Raw genomic sequence first — 24,472 nt, 5'->3', positions numbered from 1 at the left:
GCCTTAGATTATACAGCAGGAAATTGCACTGGCGTTTTTTTTCTGTAAAAAAAAAACGCAGGAAAAAGAAAAACAAGTGTAATCCTATCCTTCCCCTTGTTCTATGCTGTTCTATCTGAAGAAAGCTGCAGAAGTTCTACACTGGGGCCGTTCCAATGAGCTGCACTTTTTCAGCATCTTGTTTAAAAAAGTCTCACTTTGCATTTAATTCAGGCTTTTACGCTGAGAAAATTGAATGTGCCGTATAAATGGTGAGATTGCTCTCCAGCTTGTCACTGATAATGTCCCAAAACGCTGACTTCTATTACTGTCAGATGAAAGATTCAGATCTCCCCTAAATACATGCAGCTGTATGGGGGAAGGGAAGCTAAAGGTACTTGGAAACATAAACAAGCAGAATCATCTTGCTGAGTCTGTACCTTTAAAGAACGAGCTTTCCCACCAATGTGAGTGTGAATAACCAGACCATGCCTAAGGGAAGCACAATGAGTGTACTGGGGCATCATGTAAATATTAATGTTAGCTGTCTGAGGCCGACCTCATGTAACCTCATGGTGTCAGAGCCATGGAAATCTGGGAATGGTTAATCAAGGTCAGAAGGAATGAGCAAAGATTAAATTGTTTACATGATAGAGACGGCATGGTATATAATATTTGTTTATTCAAATAAAAGGAGGGGGCGATTGCGCTGACTGCGCAGTTATCTGTGACTTATTAAGCTCTTCCTCCCTTGCTGCTGGCTAATGGATTTTTCAAGCAATAATTGTGATGTGAAAATGAGCATTAGAATGAAGTGTGATTTGGGATGGTGTAGGAGTAGCAGGGGGTATGTTCTTGGGCTGCCCTGAGAATAGTCCCCATGAGCGCAGGAGATGACTGGATTACATTATACACGCAGAACTCTCCCAAGTAGGACAAGATGTAACCTCACTTAAGTGGATGCAGGAAACAGGAATATGTTCTGTATGCTTCTAAATGTTTGTACATGTGTCCTAGAAAAAATATAATAAAAATGTAAATCCAGGTTGGCATTAAACTTTGCAACATAGAAAAAAACAGACATGGTCGCACATCCACAACATGCACCTTGATCTAAGGCTTCTCAGCAACATTTATTAAACTTACAGGTCGTTAGTGTACTTTATGATCATGAAATGCAAGCCCACTAGCCACGTCACGGCCACCTGTAAGTAGTGGTTCCCTAGCATAAAATGGCACAGCACTGAGTGGCGACCACCACCGCCCCAGCACCAGTGTTCACAGGGGGAACGACCCACTGGCAGAGAGGCCCCAGTGCCACTCAAACCAGTCCCTGGGCCATGCCTCCCCACCGACACGGCCCCGGGGCAGCAATGGACGCCACACAGCACCGCACCAGTGTGAACAGATGTAAAAAGCTCACACACCATGTGTTCCCAGCCAGAGACTGGAGGCTGCCAGAAAAGAATAGGGCCCTAATGCAGCTTACTGCTAATTTATATAGGCCTGGGCTGAGGGGGGTTCCAGAGTGCTGACCAAGTGAAAACCTAAAGAAAACACAATATGAATTCAACTAGAGAAAAAAAACAGACATGGTCGCACATCCACAACGTGCACCTTGATCTTTTTGTTGTTTTTACTTGGTCTGCACTCTGCCCCTCCCCCTCATATATACAGTAAATTATCAGGAAGCTGCACAAGGCCCCTTCCTTTCTGGCAGCCTCCCTCCCATTCTGACTGGGAGCACATGGTAAGTGAGCTTTTACACCTTGTTCACACTGGTGTGGTGCTGTGTGACGTCCATTGCTGCCATGGCGCAGTGTCTGTGGGGAGGCGTGGCCCAGGGACTAGTTTGAGTGGCATTGGGTTTCTCTGCCAGTGGGTCATTGACCCTTTGGGCACTGGTGTTGCGGCGGTGGTGGTCGCCGCTCAGTGCTATGCCATTTTATGCTAGGGACATTAGGGACCTGCTACTTACAGGTGGCCGTGACGTGGCTAGTGGGCTTGCACTTCATGATCATAAAGTACACTAACGACCTGTTAGTTTAATAAATGTTGCAGGGAAGCATTAGATCATTGTGCATGTTGTGGATAGCCGTGGCAAATGCTCTTCAAATTCTCCTGCCAGATCTAGCTGCCACAAATGTAGTGTGAATGCAGCCTTAATTTTTTTTTTAACTCAACTGGTGCCAGAAAGTTATACAGATTTGTAAATTACTTCTATTTCAAAAGCTTAACCCTTCCAGTACTTATCAGCTGTTGTATGCTCCAGGGGAAGTTGAGTTGTTCTTTTCTGTCTGACTTGCTGGCACCAGTTGATTAAAACATTATTTTTCCACCGGAGTACCCCTATAAATAGCTTTTTGGCAAGCAAATTCTCCTGACCCTCTTCTCCACCACCACTATATACATGACCTTGTTTTGTTTTGCTATCAAATGCCTCTAATCACGGCCATTATCTGTCGAGGAAGAGTCTAGAGGCAGCTATTCACTTATATATTAAATGGTAGGCTGGTCCTGTGGAAAATGTCAGCCTACAATGATTTAATGTGTTTATGTATGGTCGGCGTCTCCTTTGTGGTCTACACCAGTGATTTCAGTGGATGCAAAACTTCAACAGCATGGTGGGAGTTGTAGGGAGCATGCTGGGGGTTGTAGTTTTGCAACAGCTGGAGGCACACTCAACAGAGTATGAAAGAAGGCAGATGGAAAGGAATAACACATAGTTACATCATTAAATTTCACATTGTTTGTGGTTGTTAATAATGAAGTAGAATTTAATTTCATTTTAAATGAAAACTACACTTATTTTTTATTTCAGATGCTGAACATATTCTTTAAATCATCATTTGAGTTTATCTTGGGTTCAGGCAAATATTTGGTCCCAATGGCCTATAATGTGTTTCTAATTTTAAAATTTTGACATATTTTTTGTTTTTTTGCACAAACATTTCCCTTAACCCCTTCCACCCCATTTCCCTTCATACATCATTTACAAAAAGAACTTCTGCTAGGTACATAGCACATACTGTACTTGTCAGTGTATGAAATATACAGTATACAGGTAGGCTCCATGGGGGAGATTTATCACAATCTGTCCAGAAGAATGACAAATGACAAAAGAAATAACAAGGCTCTTCAAAATGAAAGAGGTTGGTTGCTATGGGCAACTGGGCAACTTTTCCTTTGCACAGGTTTTGATAAATCTCCCCCTTTGGTGTAAAGGTAATCACACATTGGGAACTAGTGATAAGCCCGACAGGTAAAACATACCATCACCAAGTAAGGGGGAAATTTTTTGGTAAATAATAAAGGGGGAGATTTATTAAGTAAGATTCTCTTTGCTGCCCATAGTAACCAATCAGCTCAGCTTTCATTTTACCAGAGCATGAAAGCTAAGCACTACTTGGTTGCTATGGGCAACAAAGAGAGTCATATTATAATACAGCTTGATAAATCTCCATCCAAGGCTGCATTCACACCACGTTTTTGCAATACAGTTCCCGTATACATTTTCTATGTGAAAACCGTACGGAACCGTATTGGAAAACGTATGCATTGACTCTCCATTGAAAACCGTATGCCAAAATATGCATCAGGTTGTGTCCGTTTTGCATCCTGTACGGTTTTGTCAGTTTTTTTTTCCTGTACCCAAAACCGTAGTCTACCACGGTTTTAGGTCCGGTTGAAAAACTGTATTAAACCATATACATTTTTTTTTTAACATGGGAGTCAATGTGAACCGTACAGAACTGTATGGGCATACGGTTCCATCCAGTTTTCACCATACGGTTTTTGACTTTGCACAGTTTTTTTCCTTGGAATTTCAATCAAACAAGTAAAACTTTATTAAAAATGGAGTGAAAAGTTAAAAATGTATACGTTTTTTTCTTAAAAAACGGATGCAACCAGATGTCAGTTTTCAAACCGTATACGGGTTAAAATTTGTACACACGTTTTGATACAGTTTAGTCAGGTTTTGAGGAATCCGTTTTTCCTCAAAAACCTGATGCGGGAACTGTAGTGCAAAAACGTGGTGTGAATGCAGCCTAAGTTCCCACTAGCAGTGTCTGAAATAGAGTATGTGGGGGAATTCATCATTCTTTTACGTCTGCTTTCAGGGGGGGGCGAAAAACTCTGCAACTTTTAGGGTCTATTCACACGTACAGTATTCTGTGCAGATTTGATGCGCAGGATTTCAAGCTGTGTTCAGTTTACATTGAAATCTGCAGCAGAAAATCCTGCGCATCAAATCTGCACAGAATACTGTACATGTGAATAGACCATTAAGAGGGTTTTACACTGCCAGACCAACTTTTAAAATGCTGAGGGGCCCTTGTACACCCGTTGGATTTGCTAAAAATTAAGTTTAAGGGTGTATTCACACGACATTTTGGGTATACGTATCCTCGCCGCACCCCATTCATTTCTAAGCCGGATGGAGTCAGATGTTGATTCCGGTCGGTTCATTTTTGAACTGTATCAGTTTTATGGCCAGACTAAAAACCATGGCAGATCAGTTTTCAGTCCGGCAAGAAAACTGGATATTGTACAAAATTTTACCTACCAAAGTTTGCAATCTGCCATATCCCAAAAATGTGGTGTGAAGGAGCCCTTAGCTGAAATTTATGCCAGCTTCTAGATGGTATAAATTTCAGTGAGGCGCATGTGGCACCCAAAGATGAAGTGTGCCTCTTGATGAATCCAGTGTAATGAAGAAAACTGTGTCCCTGTAGCGAAATGTGACCCTCCACACAGGGACATACTTTTCTGCTTTACAGCCAGCTCCCTTTCACACCGTATCCTCTAATCCTAGCCCCTAATCCCAACCTCTATTCCTAAATGTAAACCCTAATCTTAATCTTTACCCCTAATCCTAACCCTAATCCTAACAGCGATCAGCACTGAGAAGAGCTGAGAGTGCTGAGCTCAAAATCGGCTATGGGTCACATTTTTATCACTTCACTGGTGCAATCAGAGTTTTATGTAAGACCAGCATGTGAAACACCAGTTTTGCTAAATCCCCTTTATATGTTTTTCCCGCTTTGTATGTCTTTTCCCATCCTAGCAGTGTGTTAAAGGGGTACTCTGGCCCTGAGACATCTTATGCCCTATCCAAAGGATAGGGGATAAGATGTCTCACCGCGGGGGTCCCGCCGCTGGGGACCCCAGCAATCTTGTATTCGCCATTCTCCTGTTTGAGCTGCACGCCGCGGTGCCAGCTCACAAACAGCTGGGTGGCGACCACGGGGCCGGAGTATCGTGATGTGACGTCACCCCCTGCCCCCGCTATGCAAGTCTATGGGAGGGGGCGTGACGGCCATCACGCCCCCTCCCATAGACTTGCATAGCGGGGGATGACGTCACATGGGGGCAGAGTCGTGTCGTCACGATACTCCCCTAGTGGCGGGACCCCCGCGGTGAGACATCTTATCCCCTATCCTTTGGATAGGGGATAAGATGTCTCAGGGACGGAGTACCCCTTTAATCTTCCCTATAAACTTTCATTTTCTAGGTGAAGAGGCCTGAATCCAATGCAGGACAGTCAGTTCACAAGCTATATAAAGTAGACTACTACTATTTTGCTATGAATTTCTAAGTTTAACTCATCAATGTACCCAAAGATGCAGACCCTAGAGTCCCTGGGGATTTTGGGCATTAATACAATGTATGGCTGTATTCGCACACAGTATGTTGGCCCATTTATTTTTATTTATTTATTTTACAAACAAAAGTGCCATAAAAACAAACTAAAAACAAATATTGACTGATAGTATAGACCAAATGGCTTTTGGTCTGTTTTTTGTTTATTTGTGTTGGTGTTTTTGTACGGTTGTTTTAAAGCTCAATATGCTGCTGAACAAAACTGTGTGGAATCATAGCCTATGCCTTATTTTTTTGTACTCCAAGCAGCATTTGAGGCTGTATTGCTATGCATAGCCCAACAGCATTGTAGCGTACTTGCTCACGCTGGAATCAAAATAAAGAAAAAGGTTATACTCCCCAGCCTTGATGGTAAACAGATCATGGTATAGTGATGGCTATCATACCTCTTTGTAATGTGCATGCTTCCGTCTATAGCCGGTAATGTTTTTGCTTTTGTTTTTCAGGTAAATAATAATGGGGTTGTATCTTTCCTTCGGGAGGTGTCTCAGTTTACTCCTGTGGCTTTCCCTATTTCTGGTGATCGAAGAGTTGTGGCAGCATTTTGGGCCGATGTAGATAACCGCAAAGGAGGGGATGTTTTCTATCGGGAGACTGAGGACCCAAGAGACTTGATTCACGCCAGCCGGGATGTACAGACTTACTTTCCTGAGTTACCCGACTTCAATGCTACCTGGGTCTTCATTGCTACTTGGTACAGAGTCACATTCTATGGTGGAGATGGCAATTCACCAGTGAGTTAGTTATACTAATGTATGTTCTTCTTCACATTCAATAAGTCACAGCAAAAGGGGGGTGCTGAGGGAGGAGGATACTGGAATTTTTAGCATTTTATATTGTGATTGATACCTCTTAGGGTCTATTCACATGTACAGTATCCTGCACAGATTTAATGCACAGGATTTGAAGCTTTGTTAAGTCATTTAGTTTACATTGAAATCTACAGCAGAAAATCCTGTGCATCAAATCTGCGCAGAATACTGTACGTGTGCATACACCATAAGGGTAGGGTCACACATAACAGATCTGCAGTGTATTTTACAGTGCAGATCCGCCGGTGACCTGACTCATAGTGTTCCTCCAGCTGTTGCCTAACCCCCCGCCTCGCCCCCCACCCTTTGGCCTTCTCGCAACGGCAATCTGTCTCTACGAGCTGCCGCACGGGTCTGCTTGTTGCCGAGTGCACTCGCAGAGTACTCAGACATTGCAGAGCTACCTCGATGTCTTAGTACACTGTGCATGTTCGCGGCGACTCGCAGGCCCCTGTGTGTCTGCACGGAGTGGCGGATTGCTGCTACGAGCAGGCCAGGGGGTAGAGCGAGGCAGGACAGCCCAGCAAGGGATTACTGTAAATCAGTAATCTATACAGATACAGTGTATACCTCCTGCCAGCCTAGTCTGTACCAGTACTTGTATAGCCATTGGCACATCTCAGCCCTGCTAGAAGCAGGAAATTCCATCAGTATAGTGATGGAAGGCCAGGCTCCGGTTCAGCGGTGCTCAATGCACTACTGTATACTGTACTGTATCTGGAGGTAACAAGTGATGCTATGGATTTAATGATAGTTCATCCTACTGACTGTATATTTCAGAGGCCTCTTCAAAAATGAAAGAAGCGATCTGATTTGTTACTATGGGCATCTCAGCAACTTTTCCTCTGGACAGGTTTTGATAAATCTTCCCAATTGGCCCTGATTTATTAAAATATGTGTGAGAAAAACTAAAGAGATTTTGCCCACAGCAACAAATAACAGTTCCCTTTCACTTTACCAGAGGCACCCTGTTTGGGAAACACTTCTGTAGGGTAATTTTGGAATCAGAGGCAAGTGAAATTCTTACAACAGGGTCCGTCCCTATGCAAATCCTTAATTTAGGCCTCAAATGCGCATGGTGTTCTCTCACTTCAGAGCCCTGTTGTTTTTCAAGGCAACAGTTTAGGGTCACATATGGGGTATTTCCGTACTCGGGAGAAATTGCCTAACAAATTTTGAGGTCTTTTTCCCCTTTCACCCCTTATGAAAAGGTAAAGTTGGGGTCTACTCCAACATGTTATTGTAAAAAATTAAAATTTTTACACTGACATGCTGGCGTTGCCCCATACTTTTCATTTTCACAAGAGTTAAAAGGAAAAAAGAAAAACAATATTTGTACGGAAATACCCCATATGTGGACGTTAAATGCTCTGCGGGTGCACCACAAGGCTCAGGAGTGAGAGCGCTATGTACATTTGAGGTGATTTGCACAGGGGTGGCTGATCGTTACAGCGGTTCTGACATAAACGCAAAAAAAAAACACCCACATGTGACTCCATTTTGGAAACTACACCCCTCATGGAACGTAACAGTATAGTATAGGTATAGTGAGCCTTAACACCCCACAGGTGTTGGAAGAATTTTCATTAAAGTTGGATGTGAAAATGAAAAGTTCATATTTTTTCACTAAAATGCCCCAAATTTTTCATTTTCACAAGGGGTAATAGGAAAAGAGCCCCCCAAAATTTGTAACACCATTTCTTCTGAGTATATAAATACCCCATATGTGTATGTAAAGTGCTCTGCGGGTGAACCACAATGCTCAGAAGAGAGGGAGCGCCTTTGGGCTTTTGGAGAGAGAATGTGTCTGGAATTGAAGGCCATGTGCATTTACAAAGCCCCCATGGTGCCAGAACAGTGGAATCTGACCCCCCCCCCCAACATGTGAACCCATTTTGGAAACTACACCCCTCACGTAATGTAACAAAAGGTGCAGTGAGCATTTACACCCCACAGGTGTCTGACAGATTTTTTGAACAGTGGGCCATGAAAATGAAAAATTTTATTTTTCATTTGCACAGCCCACTGTTCCAAAGATCTGTCAAACGCCAGTGGGGTATAAATGCTCACTGCACCCATTATTACATTCCGTGAGGGGTGTAGTTTCCGAAATAGGGTCACATGTGGGGGTCCACTATTCGGGCACCATGGGGGCTTTGTAAATGCACATGGCCTCCGGGTTCCATTCCAAATAAATTATCTCTCCAAAAGCCCAAAGATGCTCCTTCCCTTCTGAGCATTGTAGTGCACCCGCAGAGCACTTTACATCCACATATGAGGTATTTCCATACTCAGAATAAATGGGGTAAAAAATTTGGGGAGGCCTTTTCTACTATTACCCATTGTGAAAATGAAAAATTTGGGGTAACACCAGCATTTTAGTGAAAAAATCTAATTTTTCATTTTCACGTCCAACCTTAGTGGAAATTTGTCAAACACCTGTGGGATGTAAAGGCTCACTGTACCCCTTGTTACGTTCCTTGAGGGGTGCTGTTTCCCAAATAGTGTGCCATGTGTTGTTTTTTCCCCCCGCTGTTCTGGCACCATAGGGGCTTCCTAAATGCGACATGCCCCCAAAAATTATTTCAGCAAAATTTGCTTGCAAAAAGCCAAATGTGACTCCTTTTCTTCTGAGCATTGTAGTGCACCCGCTGAGCACTTTACGTCCACACATTGGGTATTTCCATACTCAAAAGAAATGGGCTTACAACTTTTGAGGGGGCATTTTCTACTATTACCTCTTGTAAAAATGATCAATTTGGGGAAAAAGAACTGTATTTTAGTGAAGAAATTTTTATTTTATTTACACATCCGACTTTACTGAAAAGTCGTCAAACACCAGTGGGGTGTTAAGGCTCACTGGTACCCTTTGTTACGTTCCATGAGGGGTGTAGTTTCCAAAATAGTATGTCATGTGTTTTATTTTTTTTGCTGTTATGGGGGCTTCCTAAATGCGACATGCCCCCCAAAAACCATTTCAGCAAAATTCACTCTCCAAAATCCCTTCTGAGCCCTCTAGTGCACCCACAGAGCACTTTACGTTCACATATGAGGTATTTCCTTGCTTGAGAGAAATTGAGTTACACATTTTGAAGGTATTTTTCTCCTTTTACCTCTTGTAAAAATTCAAAAACTGGGTCTACAAGAACATGTTATTGTAAAAAATGGAGATTTGAAATATGAATTTTCTCCTTCACTTTGCTGCTATTCCTGTGAAACACCTAAAGGATTAACAAACTTTTGTATACGTAGATGGGTGCAGTTTTTATAATGGGGTCATTTGTGGGGTATTTCTAATATGAAGGCCCTTCAAATCCACTTCAAAACAGAACTGGTCCCTGAAAAATTCAGATTTTGAAGATTTTGAGAAAAATTTGAAAATTGCTGCTGAACTTTAAAGCCATAAAAACATGTCAACTTTATGATACAAACATAAAGTAGACTTATTGTATATGTGAATCAATATATAATTTATTTGGCATATCTATTTTCCTTACAAACAGAGAACTTCAAAGTTAGAAAAATTCAAAATTTTTCATGAAATTTTTGCAAGTAAACTATGTTAAAGTAGAATATGTCACAAAAAAAACAATCTCGGAATCAAATTCATAAGTAAAAGCATCCCAGAGTTATTAATTCTTAAAGTGACAGTGGTCAGATGTGCATAAAAATGCTATGGTCCTTAAGGTGAAAATGGGCTTGGTCGTTAAGGGGTTAAAGGGGTACTCCCCTGGAAAACATTTTTTTATCAACTGGTGCCAGAAAGTTAAACAAATTTGTAAATTACTTCTATTTAAAAATCTTAATCCTTTCAGTACTTATTAGGTGCTGTATGCTACAGAGAAAGTTCTTTTCTTTTAGAATTTCCTTTCTGTCTGACCGCAGTGCTCTCTGCTGACACCTCTGTCCATTTTAGGAACTATCCGGTGAAGATATGTTTGCTATGGGGATTTGCTGCTACTCTGGACAGTTCTTAAAATGCACAGAGGTGTCAGCAGAGAGCACTGTGGTCAGACAGAAAGGAAATTCAAAAAGAAAAGAACTTCCTCTGGAACATACAGCAGCTGATAAGTACTGGAAGGGTTAAGATTTATAAATGGAAGTAATTTACAAATCTGTTTAACTTCCTGGCACCAGATGATTTAAAAAAATGTTTTCCAGTGGAGTACCCCTTTAAGGGGTTAAACATGACCATTAATGGCATGAATGTTGGAAAGGTTATCATCTTTACCTAAGATGCCGTAACCCATGTTCTGTCAGTAGCCATCTTTGCAATCACCCTATAAATTGTATGATTTCACCCTATTAACTGTTGCACTGCAGAGTCTCAGGAAAGGTATATACCTGAATATTGATATTCTGATTTTACAGGTTAACACCTTCCAGATTGTCTTGATAACAGACGGACTTCGATCCTTCACCATCTTCAACTATGAAACAGTACAGTGGACGACTGGTCGACATGCAAGTAGTGGTGGTGATAGCTGGGGTAGAGGTGGCATTGCTGCGCAGGTACGGTATTTTATCAGCATACCGCTGCACACATATTGTTACATAATACCCTCAGTTCTTAATTTAACAGAGCTTCTTTACTAGATCATTACAATTAATCAAAGTATAAACTGGCAAAATGAATACGGTAATACAATTTTAAATAAATCTGAGCATATAGTAAACCCATTCATTGTGATATTCAAATGGTTTCCTGGGCAAAATGAATTGATGACCTGTCCTCGGGATAGATCATCAATAGGAAATGAAATATTAACACCTTGTACCACTGCAGATCAGCTGTTCGCCAGAGCTGTGGCACCTTCATGTATAAAGAAACAGACAGCTATGTACAGTGGTCCCTCAACATACGATGGTAACCCGTTCCAAACGGACCATCGTTTGTTGAAACCATCGCATGTTGAGGGATCCGTGCAATGTAAAGTATAGGACAGTGGTCTACAACCTGCGGACCTCCAGATGTTGCAAAACTACAACACCCAGCATGCCCGGACAGCCAACGGCTGTCCGGGCATGCTGGGAGTTGTAGTTTTGCAACATCTGGAGGTCCGCAGGTTGAAGACCACTGTTAGAGAAAGTTGTACTCACCTGTCCCCGCCGCTCCGGACCGTCACCGCTCGTCACCGCTGCCCGGGATGTCGCCGTCCGCGTCCCCGAGGTGTCCCCGACGTTTCGGCAAGGCCTCTGCTTCCCCGGTATCCTCGCTCTCCGTCGCCGCCATCATGTCGCTACGCATGCCGCTCCTATTGGATGACGGGACGGTGTGCACAGCGACGTGATGACGACGATGCAGAGTGCCGACGATGCAGAGGATCCCGAAGAGGACGCGCCGGAGCCCGGCGAACAGGTAAGTGATCGTCAGCGGAGCACACGGGGCACCGTAAATGGCTATCCGGTGGCAGCTGAAGCAGTCAGCACTGCCGGATAGCCGTTTATGCGATGGCCCCGACATACAAAAGCTTTGTATGTTGATGCTTCCTACAACTCTGAGAGGCCACCGCATGTTGAAATGATCGTATGTCCAGGCAGGGCCTTTTGAAGGGATTTGGGGGCCCCAAGCAAAATAGACATGGAGGGGCCCCCCCACTCAAAGCCTACAGGAACCACAGCATAGCCATACAGTTTAAGTTTACCCACAATTTATATAAATAAAAAAGGAGGTCAACATTGCAATTTTCATGCACATTAAATGCAACAGCAGTATTTACACTGTGCAAATACTGCTGTTGCATTTAATGTGCATGAAATTTGAACATTTTCAATAAATGAACATTTGCGAAAAACACCACTGTACCATACAAACTGTATGGTACAGTGGTGTTTTTTGCAAATGTTTAATGTATATTCGATACAATGTAGTACCCCCAGATTAACCCCCTCCCCACAGTAGGCAGGTTGTACCCCTAGATTAACCCCCTCCCCCCAGCAGGCAGGTAGTACCCCCAGATTAACCCCCGTAGGCATGTAGCACCCCCACATTAACCCCCTCCCCCCCAGTAGGCAGGTAGTACCACCAGATTAACCCCCCCCCCCAGTAGGCAGGTAGTACCCCCTGTACCCCAGGAGCCAGCTCATCTGGGGGTGTTCCCTTCCTACTGGAGGGGAAGGGGTTAATCTGGGTGTACTACCTGACTACTGGGGGGCCCAGATTAACTCCCCCCTCACCCAGTAGGAAGGTAGTACCGCAGATTAACACCCCCCCCAGTAGGCAGGTAGTACCCCCTGTACCCCAGGAGGGGGTTCATCTGGGGGTGCTACCTTCCTACTGGGGGGAGGGGGTTAATTTGGGTGTACTACCTGACTACTGGGGGGGGGGGGGGCCCAGATTAACCCCCCCCAGTAGGCAGGTAGTACCCCCAGATTAACCCCCTCCTCCCCCAGTAGGAAGGTAGTACCCCAGATTAACCCCCTTCCCCCCAATAGGCAGGTAGTACCTCCGACTAAACCCCTCCCCTCCCCCAGACCCAGTAGGCAAGTAGTTAGGGGTACTCACCCCAGTCAGAGTCACTGAAATGTAACTAACGCCACACGACGCGCACAGTCACGTCATGTGATGCACGAACGTACGAAGTCCGGACCGGAGGGGAGTCGGGGCGGGTCACAAAAAGGAGCCGGAGGCAGCGACTTCAGTCTCTGCCTCCCGCTCCAGACAAGGTCTAGCACTGCTGGCCCGGCAGGCCGACAGGGCGAGCTGCCTGCTGAACGGGATAGGGAAGGAGGACAGGCAAACACAGGCTCTGCTTCCGGGCCCCAGGCCAGCTCGGGGCCCCAAGCAATTGCTTGGTTTGCCTGTCCTCTTCCGACGGGCCTGTGTCCAGGCCATCGTAGGTCGAGGGGTCACTGTACATTGTTTAGTGGCCATACTGGGTTACTACAATTCAGCTCTCATATATGTCCGTAGGAGCTGAGTTGCAGTAACACAAAATCACCATTACTCCATGTATGAAGCGGTCTGCTCCTGGCTCTTTGTCTCTGAGTATGTGGGCAGAATGGCTTTGGCAAACAGCTGATCAGTGGGAATGCTGGATGTGGAGACTCCAATGATGTGATATTGATGACCTGTCCAGAGAATACTGACCATAGGAAAGAAAATAACTTAGTACATAGCAGGATTCTGCTCTGTGGAATAGCGTAGAGGTCTGCACAGTTCCACCCAGCAGTAACATGTGAATAAAGGCCAAAATTGACTTCTATGAATATGTTTTCTGTATGTGGTGGGATTTTTTATTTTGTCCTTTTATTTTGCATAGATTTCTTTATTGTGTCTCATAATTCACTCTTCTTTGTCTCCTAGGCAGGCTTCAATGCAGGAGATGGCTATAGGTATTTTAATATTCCAGGCTCTCGCACGGATGATATTGCAGGGATTGGAAACACCACTAATGTAGGAATTCCTGGACGTTGGGTTTTTCGAATCGACAACAACCATGTGCAGGTTGGGGGATGCAGTAATGCAAGTACGTGACACCAGAACATAGCATTGTAGTCATGTCACAGCCTAATTCTCCTTCGTGTGAATTTAGAGCTGGTTGCCTGCTTCTGTGTCATATATATTTTTAATTCCTACCCTATTAACCATAGCCCAATGTTTATTTTGGAATAAAAAAAAAAAAACACCAATCCTTGATTTTACTTACCGTATTTTTCTATCCTATTCAGTTATGTTGGGTGACAATCATTATGTATTGCACCGTAACCAGTGGGTGGGATCCATGCTAGATGCTAATATCAAATAATATACTGTAGTATTCAGTCTTTGTTGGAACCTCTAAAAATAACTTGTCCAGTCTAAGCAAAACGTATTCCCTATGCGCAAGATATGGGACAAGTGTCAGATCGCAAAAGGTTCAACCACTGGGACCGTCCCGCGATCTCCTCCCTGGTGCCCGGCTATCCACGTGAATGAAGTGTGTCAACCACGCCACGCAGTGCTGGCCTACACGCACTCTCCTGGGATGGGAGAGTGGGAGAAAGTGTTGGTGTATCTCTGGCTCTCCCATTGGCTGTGGTCAACAGACTTCATTCATGATGCAGAGAGCAGGGGTGTCGGGCAGGAGATCGCGGGTGGGGGGATCCCCGCGATCAGACACTTGTCCCCTATCCTTAAAATAAGGGATATGTTTTTTTTAGACTGGACTTCTCCTTTAATGGAGGCCATATTGGACATCACTACACTTTCCCGCATGCAGGTAGAACCAAATGGCTTTTTTTTTAACAATATGAATGAGAAGAAGAACTCATTGACCTACAGTACATTTACTGGTGATTTATTTATTTTGGAGGAGAAATACGGAGGGTTATTTGAGTGACTAAATAAACGCTGATTGCCTGCACTCTCCTGGAAGAAATGCCATAGTATGTTAAGCTTCACATTATTTCATTTTGACATTTATATTTTAAAGACAACATTTATAATGTGGATAAATGTAAATTATATTCTCCCACATTAGGAAGTGCAACTTCTAGGCAGAATGAAATGGCTGACAAGGAACTGAGCTACAGTCAAACAATTTATTAGCTCCAAAGTTGAATAGAGGAAGCCTTATACTGCCCCAAAAACAGCCAGGTTTAAACCTTGCTAATCCTTAAAATGCCAACACATCTGGGCAACACATTACTGCCCATTGAAATGGAATGTTGTGTTCCATTGTTGGGAGTTCTGGAATCCACCAATAAGTAAATATTGACTTCAGCCTATGCCAAGGAACCAAGCTTCTGTTTAAAAATATTTGACTTCGGATTCAATGAAAAACAAATATACATATAAGAAACAAAATGTCTTTTCTTCTGGCATTGTAGAACCGAGAAGTAAAAAAAAAAAAATCTTAGCTTATAGTGAGGAATTTTAATTTGTGCACTGTTTTCTTCTGAAAAAGATATATTTGTGAGCAGTAATATTCCTGGGCACACATGAAGCAATTATTTAGGGGTACGAGGCAGCAGGCACAACAGTGTATGATTTATGATTGACCTCCGTCAAGGCGTAAAATACAGTAAGATGACTGATACTTTGTCATCTTTCAGCTATACTGACAGGCTCTGATGGAAATGTCATTGACCCAGTTCCCAGTGGTCAACATATTTTATCCAAAAAAATAGGCCATCCATGGGTGTGATTAAAGGAGTAGTCCAGTAGTGAACAAGTGGTGAGCAACTTATCCCCTATCCTAAGGATAGGGGATAAGTTGCAGATCGCGCAGGGTCCGACCGCTGGGGCCCCTAGCAATCTCCTGTACGGGGCCCCGGCTGCCCGCGCGAAGGGGGCGTGTCGGCCCCCGCACGAAGCGGCGGCCGACACGCCCCCTCAATACAACTCTATGGCAGAGCCGGAGCGCTGCCTTCGACAATCTCCGGCTCTGCCATAGCGATGTATTGAGGGGGTCTGTCAGCCGCCGCTTCGTGCGGGGGTCGACACCCGATATCTGGCCGGAGAGCCTGGCCCCCGTACAGAGAGATGGCAGGGGGCCCCAGCGGTCAGACCCCCTGCGATCTCAAACTTATCCCCTATCCTTAGGATAGGAGATAAGTTTTTCACCACTGGACTACCCCTTTAACAACTAACCTGAATAGTCTGTGTCCACCTTTTCATCCTTTTTTATTGTTATGATTCAGTGATCCCTCAACTTACAATGGCCTCAACATACAATAGTTTCAACATACAATGGTATTTTCTGGACCATTGTAACTTTAAACCAGACTCAACATACAATGCTACAGACAGTCCAGATCTGTGAAACTTGTCAATGGCTGGAAGAACCGACCAATCAGAATGGATATTCACTGGTAAAACCCCTGTATTAGCGCATGCACTGTAGTACTGAAGCGCATGCACTGCATTCCTGTCTGGTAGCGCTCCCTACAGTACAGGGAGGTATTACATGTTCAGTACTACTCTTAAAGGGGTATTCCAGGCCAAAAATTTTTTTTATATATCAACCGGCTCTGGAAAGTTAAACAGATTTGTAAATTACTTCTATTTAAAAAAATCTTAATCCTTCCAATAGTTATTAGCTTCTGAAGTTGAGTTGTTGCTTTCTGTCTAACTGCTCTCTGATGACTCACGTCCCGGGAGCTGTGCAGTTCCTATGGGGATATTCTCCCATCATGCACAGCTCCTGGGACGTGAAATCATCATTGAGCAGTTAGACAGAAAACTTCAGAAGCTAATAACTATAGGAAGGATTAAGATTTTTTAATAGAAGAAATTTACAAATCTGTTAAACTTTTTGGAGCCAGTTGATATATATATATATATATATATAAAAAGGTTTTGCCTGGAATACCCCTTTAACTAATGTCACAGTTAGCTGCTCCTTTGGACACCAAGTAAGTGCAGCTCCATTTTACTTTTTTAGGACACTGCGTGTACTGTACTGGACCCTGAAGAAGCTCCTGTCCTCTACATAGACCAGTGTTTCCCAACCAGGGTGCCTCCAGCTGTTGCAAAACTACAACTCCCAGCATGCCCGGACAGCCGAAGGCTGTCCGGGTATGCTGGGAGTTGTAGTTTTTCAACAGCTGGAGGTACCCTGGTTGGGAAGCACTGACATAGACAGTGATTTACAGCTCCTTACATTATTACTTTTATATGTAAGGATTTGCTTTATCTATATTAGTTATCTACTTATTTTTCTTTAATCCTCACTTTTTCCTATTTTTGGATGACATTTTGGTGGCTTCAGAACCAATTACCAGGTTTCCATAGAGTTCTGGTCTCAACATACGATGGTTTCAACATACAACGGTCGTCCTGGAACCAATTAATATTGTAACTTGAGGGACCACTGTACATCAAAATCAGTGAAGGGGTGGGATATATTAGGCAGCAAGTTTTAGAAGTTCAAGTGTTGGAAGCAGCAAACATGGGCATGTGTAGGATTCTGGGTAACTCTGACTATTGCCAACTTGTGCTGTCTAGACAACTGGGTCAGAGCATCTCCAAAATGGCAGGGTGTTTATGGTATGCAGTGGTTAGTAGCTACCAAACAGGTCCGGGTCATTGGTGCCAAAAACTAATTGAGCCATGTGGGGAGTAAAGGTTAGCTTGTCTGGTCTGATGCTACAGACGACCTACAGTAGGACAAATTAATGCTAAAGGTAATGCTAGTTATGATAGAAAGGATTCACAACACACAAGGGGGCATTTATCAAAACCTGTGCAGGGCAAGAGTGGTGCAGTTGCCCATAGCAACCAATCAGATCGCTTCTTTCAGAGGCCTCTTTAAAATTGAAAGAAGCGATCTGGTTGGTGATGGGCAACTGCACCACTTTGCTCCGCACAGGTTTTGATAAATCTCCCCAACAGTGCCTTGCAGGTTGCTGTCTGTAGGGTTGTGTAGGCGCATACTGTTCTTACTGTGTAAAAGAAGGCAAGTCCATTGAGGCAGTGTGATGCCCTGGGCAATTTTCTTCTGGGAAACTTTGGGTCTTGGCATTCGTGTGAATGTTACTTTGACACATACGACCTATTCATACAATGTTGCTAACCAAGTGCACCTGTTCATGGCAAGAAAAGGGTATTGTCTAGTGGCAGTGGTATCTTTCAGCCGGATAATACATACTGTACTGCAAAAATTAAAGGGTTATTTTATATTTTTCCAATTCACTACAAATTCCGGATGAGCAGTCTGACTCAAGAAAGGCACACCTTAAAGGGGTACTCCGCTGCTCAGCATTTGGAACAAACTGTTCCGAACGCTGGAGACGGCGCCAGGAGCGCGTGACGCCATAGCCCCCCCACCATGACGCATGCCCCACCCCCTCAATGCAAGTCTATAGGAGGGGGCGTGACGCCCCCTCCCATAGACTTGCATTGAGGGGGGTGGGGCGTGATGTCATGAGGGGACGGGCTATGACGTCACAAGCTCCCAGCTCCAGCGTTTGGAACAGTTTGTCCTAAATGCTGAGCAGCGGAGTACCCCTTTAAGATGTCTTGTGAAGTCCGTGTCAGAAAAGCTCAGAGCTGTTTTGGCAGCTGTTTTGGGGCCTATATAGTATTTGGCAAGTGGTTTTAACGTCATGACTGATCATTGCATCGAAGACTATATATGTCTCTGTGGTAACAGACTGCAATTTGTGCCTAATCTGCAGAATGTATGGGAGGAGGCTTGTTTGTAGCAAGGGTGCACAATAATTTGTATTCTGATGCTTTTTCCGATTGTGCCACTTTAGGTGCTACAATAAAAAATTGGATTCTGAAATCACTAAGGGGATGCTTCGTGCACAGACTACTTACGGGTCTGTGTTAGGTTGGGTTTATATGTTGTGGCCAAGTCAGAAATGTTTTTATCGATAAGCAATTTAATTCTTAATGGCCCCAGGGTGAACTGTTGTGTACCATGTGACTATTGACAGTTCAACTTCTTGTAGCTGAAGACAATATAAATATATATATATATATATATATATATATATATATATATATATAAAAGAATGGTGGAAGATGGCATTCCCAAAATTTTTTGAAAACAAGTGGCGGTTTATTCACCCATATAATACTGGTAATGTATGGGTGAATAAACCACCACTTGTTTTCAAAACCATTTTGGAGTGCCGTCTTCCACCATCCTTTCATCTCTACAGATGGACCTTGGTTAGACTTTGAGGACTGAGCACCCGCCTGACTTGGAAAGTCATCACTGTGCATCATCCATCTCTCCTTTGGTGTGTGTGTGTGTATATATATATATATATATATATATATATATATATATATATATATATATAGCCTAAGTGTAAGTCCTTCCTATTCCTTTTTAATACACTCCTGGCTTTGGCTCAAACTGCACAGGCAGTTTTCAAAAAAAACTTCCAGAAAAAAACCCAAGTGGAAATCTAGCCTATGGGCTGGAGACTGCTGTAAGCAGAATTCCATTGTGTGGACGAGCTCTTAAAGCATGCCTGTCATTTTTTAGGTGACTTTTCATGATAAGCCACCCAGTGTGTGTACATGAGAAGCAGCACTATTTCTGGAAATTATATAACTTGTATATGTTTTTTCTTTCCAGCAGATTTCTGTTCTGAAGGCTTCACTTTAATTTTCAGTTCTTATAGAGCTGGAGGGCAGAGCTCCCTCCTCCCTCTTCCATAGACTTGTATTGCTTGTCTTGAGCTCCCTTCTTGCACTCCATAGACTTGTATTGCTTCTCTTGAGCTCCCTCCCCCCCCCTCCATAGACTTGTATTGCTTGTCTCTAGCTCCCTCTTTCCCCTCCATAGACTTGTATTGCTTGTCTTGAGCTCCCTCCTCCCCCCTCCATAGACTTGTAATACTTGTCTTGAGCTCCCTCCTCCCCCCTCCATAGACTTGTATTGCTTGTTTTAAGCTCCCTCCTCCCCCTCCATAGACTTGTATTGCTTGTTTTAAGCTCCCTCCTCCCCCTCCATAGACTTGTTTTGCTTGTCTTGAGCTCCCTCCTCCCCCCTTGACAGACTTGTATTGCTTGTCTGGAGCTCGCTCCTCTCCCTCCATAGAGTTGTATTGCATGTCTTGAGCTCCCTTCTTCCCCCTCCATTAACTTTTATTGCTTATCTTGAGCTCTTTCCTCCCCCCTCCATAGATGTGTATTGGTTGTCATGAGCTCCCTCCTGCCCCTCTATAGACATGTATTGCTTGTCTTGAGCTCCTCCCCCTCCATAGAGTTGTATTGCTTGTCTTGAGCTCCCACCTCCATAGACTTGTATTGCATGGCATGAGCTCACTCCTCCCCCTCTATAGACATGTATTGCTTGTCTTGAGCTCCTCCCTCTCCATAGAGTTGTATTGCTTGTCTTGAGCTCCCTTCTTCCCCCCTCCATAAACTTTTATTGCTTGTCTTGAACTCTCTCCTCCCCCTCCATAGACATATATTGCTTGTCTTGCGTTCCCTCCTTCCCCTCCATAGACTTGTATAGCTTCACACTGAGAAAACTCAGCAAGGAAAATTTCCTCACTGAATTCTTCTGTGGAATGACATATAATGCAAGAAATGTATCCCCAAAATTAATTTGCATATTTTATTAACTATTTGATTCTTATTTAGGAAATAAAATAAGCAAATAATTTTTCGATCTCACTCCTTTCCCTGTTCTTGACCTTTACATTTTGGGCGATTAGTCAGAGATTAGTCACCTCTGAGTGATTAGGGTAATGAATATATACACCTGCCGGGACCCGGGACCGAGATTTTGCATATAATGGACTTTATAAAAAACCGTAGGCACACTGTTTTATGAACATTGATTACTAATCATCAGTGTGCCTACAGCTGCTGCTAAACAACAACTCCAAGCATGCCCGTACAGCCAACAGCTTTATGGGCATGCTGGCAGTTGTAGTTTTGCAGCAGCTGGAGGCACACTGATGATTACATGCCGGGGGCGGGGACAGGCTGCGCGCGAATCTAGGCAGCCAATGTGCGCAGTCCATGCGTTCACTGCGCTCGCTCCCACCTGTCTGATTGACAGGCAGGGAGCGAGCGCAGGCTGAATGAATTAGGACCGATTTCCCGTCCGGCATCGGTCCGAATTCAAGCGTGACGTGTCGCCAGGCTGCAGCCGGCCAATAGGAGGGAGACCCCTAGGGGCCGGTTTTCAAATGTAAAATAAACCATTTTAATAAAAATAATAATAATAATAAAAGTATATTAGAGATATGTTGTAGTACATAAGTCCTACAACATATGAAAAAAAAAAAGTGTTGGTGACAGCGCCCATTTATCTGCGGAGGCACCCACTGGTCTACATACCTGCTGTACACAAAATAGTAAGATTACAACTATGTGACAAGTTGCTTTTTGTAATTCCGATGCACTTGAGTTATATGAAAAAATTGGTTGTGAAGTATGTTGTGGACATAGGCACCACTGGATGTAATGATGTTTCATACTTTCTTCATTTTCAGCCTCTGTTTGCTGGACCCTGCGCCCCTGCCGCAATGGTGGCCGATGTATTGATGACTGTGTGACTGGGAACCCCTCTTACACGTGCTCTTGTCTAAGTGGCTTCACTGGGAAACACTGCCATATTGGTAATAAATAATGTCTCTTTATAAATAGTTTTTCCCATCACTACAGCATTGTAAATGATTATATGACTATTATACAAAAGACTCTTCCTGTCTTATACGTCCTTAGAATGATGTACATATTATCTTGCAGATATGGGAAGATGCTTCTCTCAGCCATGTCAAAATGGCGGCACCTGTGTGGATAAACCCAGATCCTTCTCCTGTAGATGTACCACAGACTTTACCGGACCATTGTGTGAGACAGGTAATTTCAGAACCGGTTGTTCAATTACAGGCATCTTGCATGCTACTTGGCATACTACAATATGTTACTTATTTATAACTTACTGTACATTAAAGAACCATTCAGCCCTTAATTCTGGAATTATTTCTGGTTGTAATAAAAATAAATAAATAAATGATGCCTGTCATTATCTTCTGGGCACTTTGTGGTTCTGAGGGTGTCCATAAGGGTAAATGTACACTAGACAAATTTGCTGCAGATTTTCAGTGCAGAAAATCCACAGTAGATAACAGTACCAGCCAAGTAAATGTCATTTTTCCGGAATGATTTTGAAAACATGCCCTGCTTCAATGTAGAATCCGTAGCCAGCAGCAATAATTGCTTGTTACAGATTCCCCTAGACAATGAGCATATACTGCACAAGTAGCAAGAGCATCCACATAAGGAGACACTGCGGAACAAGGAAGAAAACCAGTGCGCTGCACTTATTGTAATACAATTATTTTAGGAGTTTACTTGTATTACTGTAAATAAACCATCTGCAGGAAGTTTTATAACTTTACAGATACACTTTAAGGACACTGACTAATGTGATGGGGCGACCAGTTGTTGATCTCTGCCAGTTTGAGTTACATGTGTGATCTGTCTCCTTTAACCCCTAAAGGACCAAGCCCATTTTGTGGGGAAATTCAAAGAAAACCCAAATTTTGCACATTGTGGAAGGTTTGGTTTTCATGCCGTACAATTTATGGTAAAAATGACGTGTTCTTTATTCTGTGGGTCAATTTGATTAAAATGATACCCATGGTTATATACTTTTCTTTTATTGCTAACATTTTTAACCAAATTCGTACGTTTAAAATACCTCTATTTTGACAAACTATAACTATTTCATTTTCTGTATAAGCAGCGGTATGAGGGCTAATTTTTTGCGCCGGGATATGTACTTTTTTTTTTTTTTTTTTATACCACATTTGTGTATATAAAACTTTTAATAATAAAAACATTTTTTTTTTTATAAAATGTGACAAAAAAGCTGCATTTTTTAAAAACTTAAAAAAAATTTTTTTTTTACGTTCACGCCGTTCACCGTACAGGATCATCAACATTATATTTTAATAGTTCGGACTAGAGATGAACAAAGTTACAGTACTTCGAGCCTCGCGGCTCAGCAGCTGCTGACTTTAGCATTTGCTGACTTTAGCCTTCATAAATGAGTTCAGCTTTCAGGTGCTCCGGTGGCTGGAGACTCTTTCCTAGGTCTGTATCCACATTTTCTCGCCCACCGAAGCACCTGAAAGCTGAACTAATTTATGCAGGGTAAAGTCAGCAACCGCCGAGCCGTGAGGTTCTTGCAGAATCGAATCACTGTAACTTCACTCATCTTTAGTTCGGACATTTATGCACGTGGCGATACCAAATATGTTTATAAATTTTTATTTTTTTATACTTTTTGGGGGTAAAATGCAGAAAAAGGGACAATTTACATTTTTATTGGGGGAGGGGATTTTTCTAATTTTATTTTTTTTTTACACTTTTCATGTCCCCATAGGGGACTATTTAGAGCAATCATTAGATTGCTAATACTGTTCAGTGCTAGGCATAGGGCATAGCACTCATTAGTATTATCGGCGATCTTCTGCTCTGGTCTGCTCGATCTCAGACCAGAGCAGAAGAAGCTGGGAAGGCGGCAGAGGCGGGTGAGGGGACCTCCGTCCACCATGTTAGCTGATCTGATCCCCGCGGGCGATCAGATCATCTAAAACTGTAGCCACACTGCCGCAAACTGTATTGATCACAGCATCTGAGGGGTTAATCGCGGATGTTGGCCATCACCGGCGGGTCCCTGGCTGCTATCAGCAGCCGGGACCTGCCGTACATGACCTGAGCATCGCTCCGATGCTCGCGGTCATGTACAGGTTGTAAATGTACGTCCTGGGGGCGCGAAGTACCTCCGTCCCAGAATGTACATTTACGTCCTTTGTCGTTAAGTGGTTAAAGTCTGAGCAGTTTAGCAGTCAGACACCCCTCCCCCCCCACCAGTTAGATATTTATGATATATCAAACATCCACAAAAATAGTTCTAATACAAGAATTTGCAAAGCTCCATTATTTCTTAAATTCTAATCTAAAACATAGAGTAAGAAGTAAAAGAAGATGAGATGTTCTGCTGATCAGTCATCCTGTAGGCAGATGTTTTCTGCTCAGCTACTTTCTTTGGTCTATCAATCTTTTCCCATTTGTATACAATAGTGATTTCCATATATTTCTGACATTAAAGAGATTTATGGCAGTTTAGTTCCTGCCTGTTGTTTTAATCCTAGAGGTATCGCCCTGCACTGGCAAGGAATGCTGGAATGGAGGAGTCTGCCATGTTTACCATGGGATTGCAGTGTGCCAATGCCACCCCCGATATACAGGGAATCAGTGTGAGACAGGTAAGAAGGGTTTAAAGGAAAAATTCCATAAAGAATGTAAAACAATCATATATTAGTAAATTAGAAGTGTGATACTCATATTTATTTTATATACAGTTGGTATTCTCAAAGGGACATCAGGAAGGGCAGCCATTTTGGTTTTGGTGCTTTGGAATTAGCTTCTCAGGAACTGCTTATACTTTCTCACTTTGTTCTTTATTAAATATGCTGAAAAAGTTGGGGTCAGTTGGACAATCCTAAAAACCTAGAAGTCAAAGGGGTGGGAAATAGCAAGCACTGTAAAAATTGGGAATTTGGGGGTTTTCCCAGGACAGGGCTTAAAAGGGGTTATCCAGGAT

The 24,472-nt window shown here is 43.2% G+C and overlaps 1 protein-coding gene across 8 annotated transcripts in view; it reads left to right on the top strand.

Annotated features, from left to right (window-relative positions):
* The window catches only part of SNED1 (sushi, nidogen and EGF like domains 1), a 180,943-nt gene that overhangs the window by 43,363 nt on the left and 113,108 nt on the right, over positions 1-24,472 (top strand). For 7 of the 8 annotated variants that reach the window (XR_008891052.1, XR_008891054.1, XR_008891053.1 and 4 more), the window contains exons 2-7: positions 6,090-6,377; positions 10,827-10,967; positions 13,762-13,924; positions 21,348-21,473; positions 21,604-21,717; positions 24,021-24,134. Coding sequence is in view for 3 of the 8 variants with exons in the window: in XM_056564683.1 (XP_056420658.1) it covers positions 6,090-6,377; positions 10,827-10,967; positions 13,762-13,924; positions 21,348-21,473; positions 21,604-21,717; positions 24,021-24,134 (946 nt within the window). In the remaining 5 variants the exon portion in view is untranslated. Of the gene's footprint in view, positions 1-6,089; positions 6,378-10,826; positions 10,968-13,761; positions 13,925-21,347; positions 21,474-21,603; positions 21,718-24,020; positions 24,135-24,472 lie in introns of those variants that run through there. The other variant, XR_008891055.1, reaches the window with a different exon arrangement.

Source organism: Hyla sarda, chromosome 3 (assembly GCF_029499605.1).
Source record: "Hyla sarda isolate aHylSar1 chromosome 3, aHylSar1.hap1, whole genome shotgun sequence".
Taxonomy (NCBI): Eukaryota; Metazoa; Chordata; class Amphibia; order Anura; family Hylidae; genus Hyla; species Hyla sarda.
This window is presented reverse-complemented; position numbering and strand designations above follow the sequence as displayed.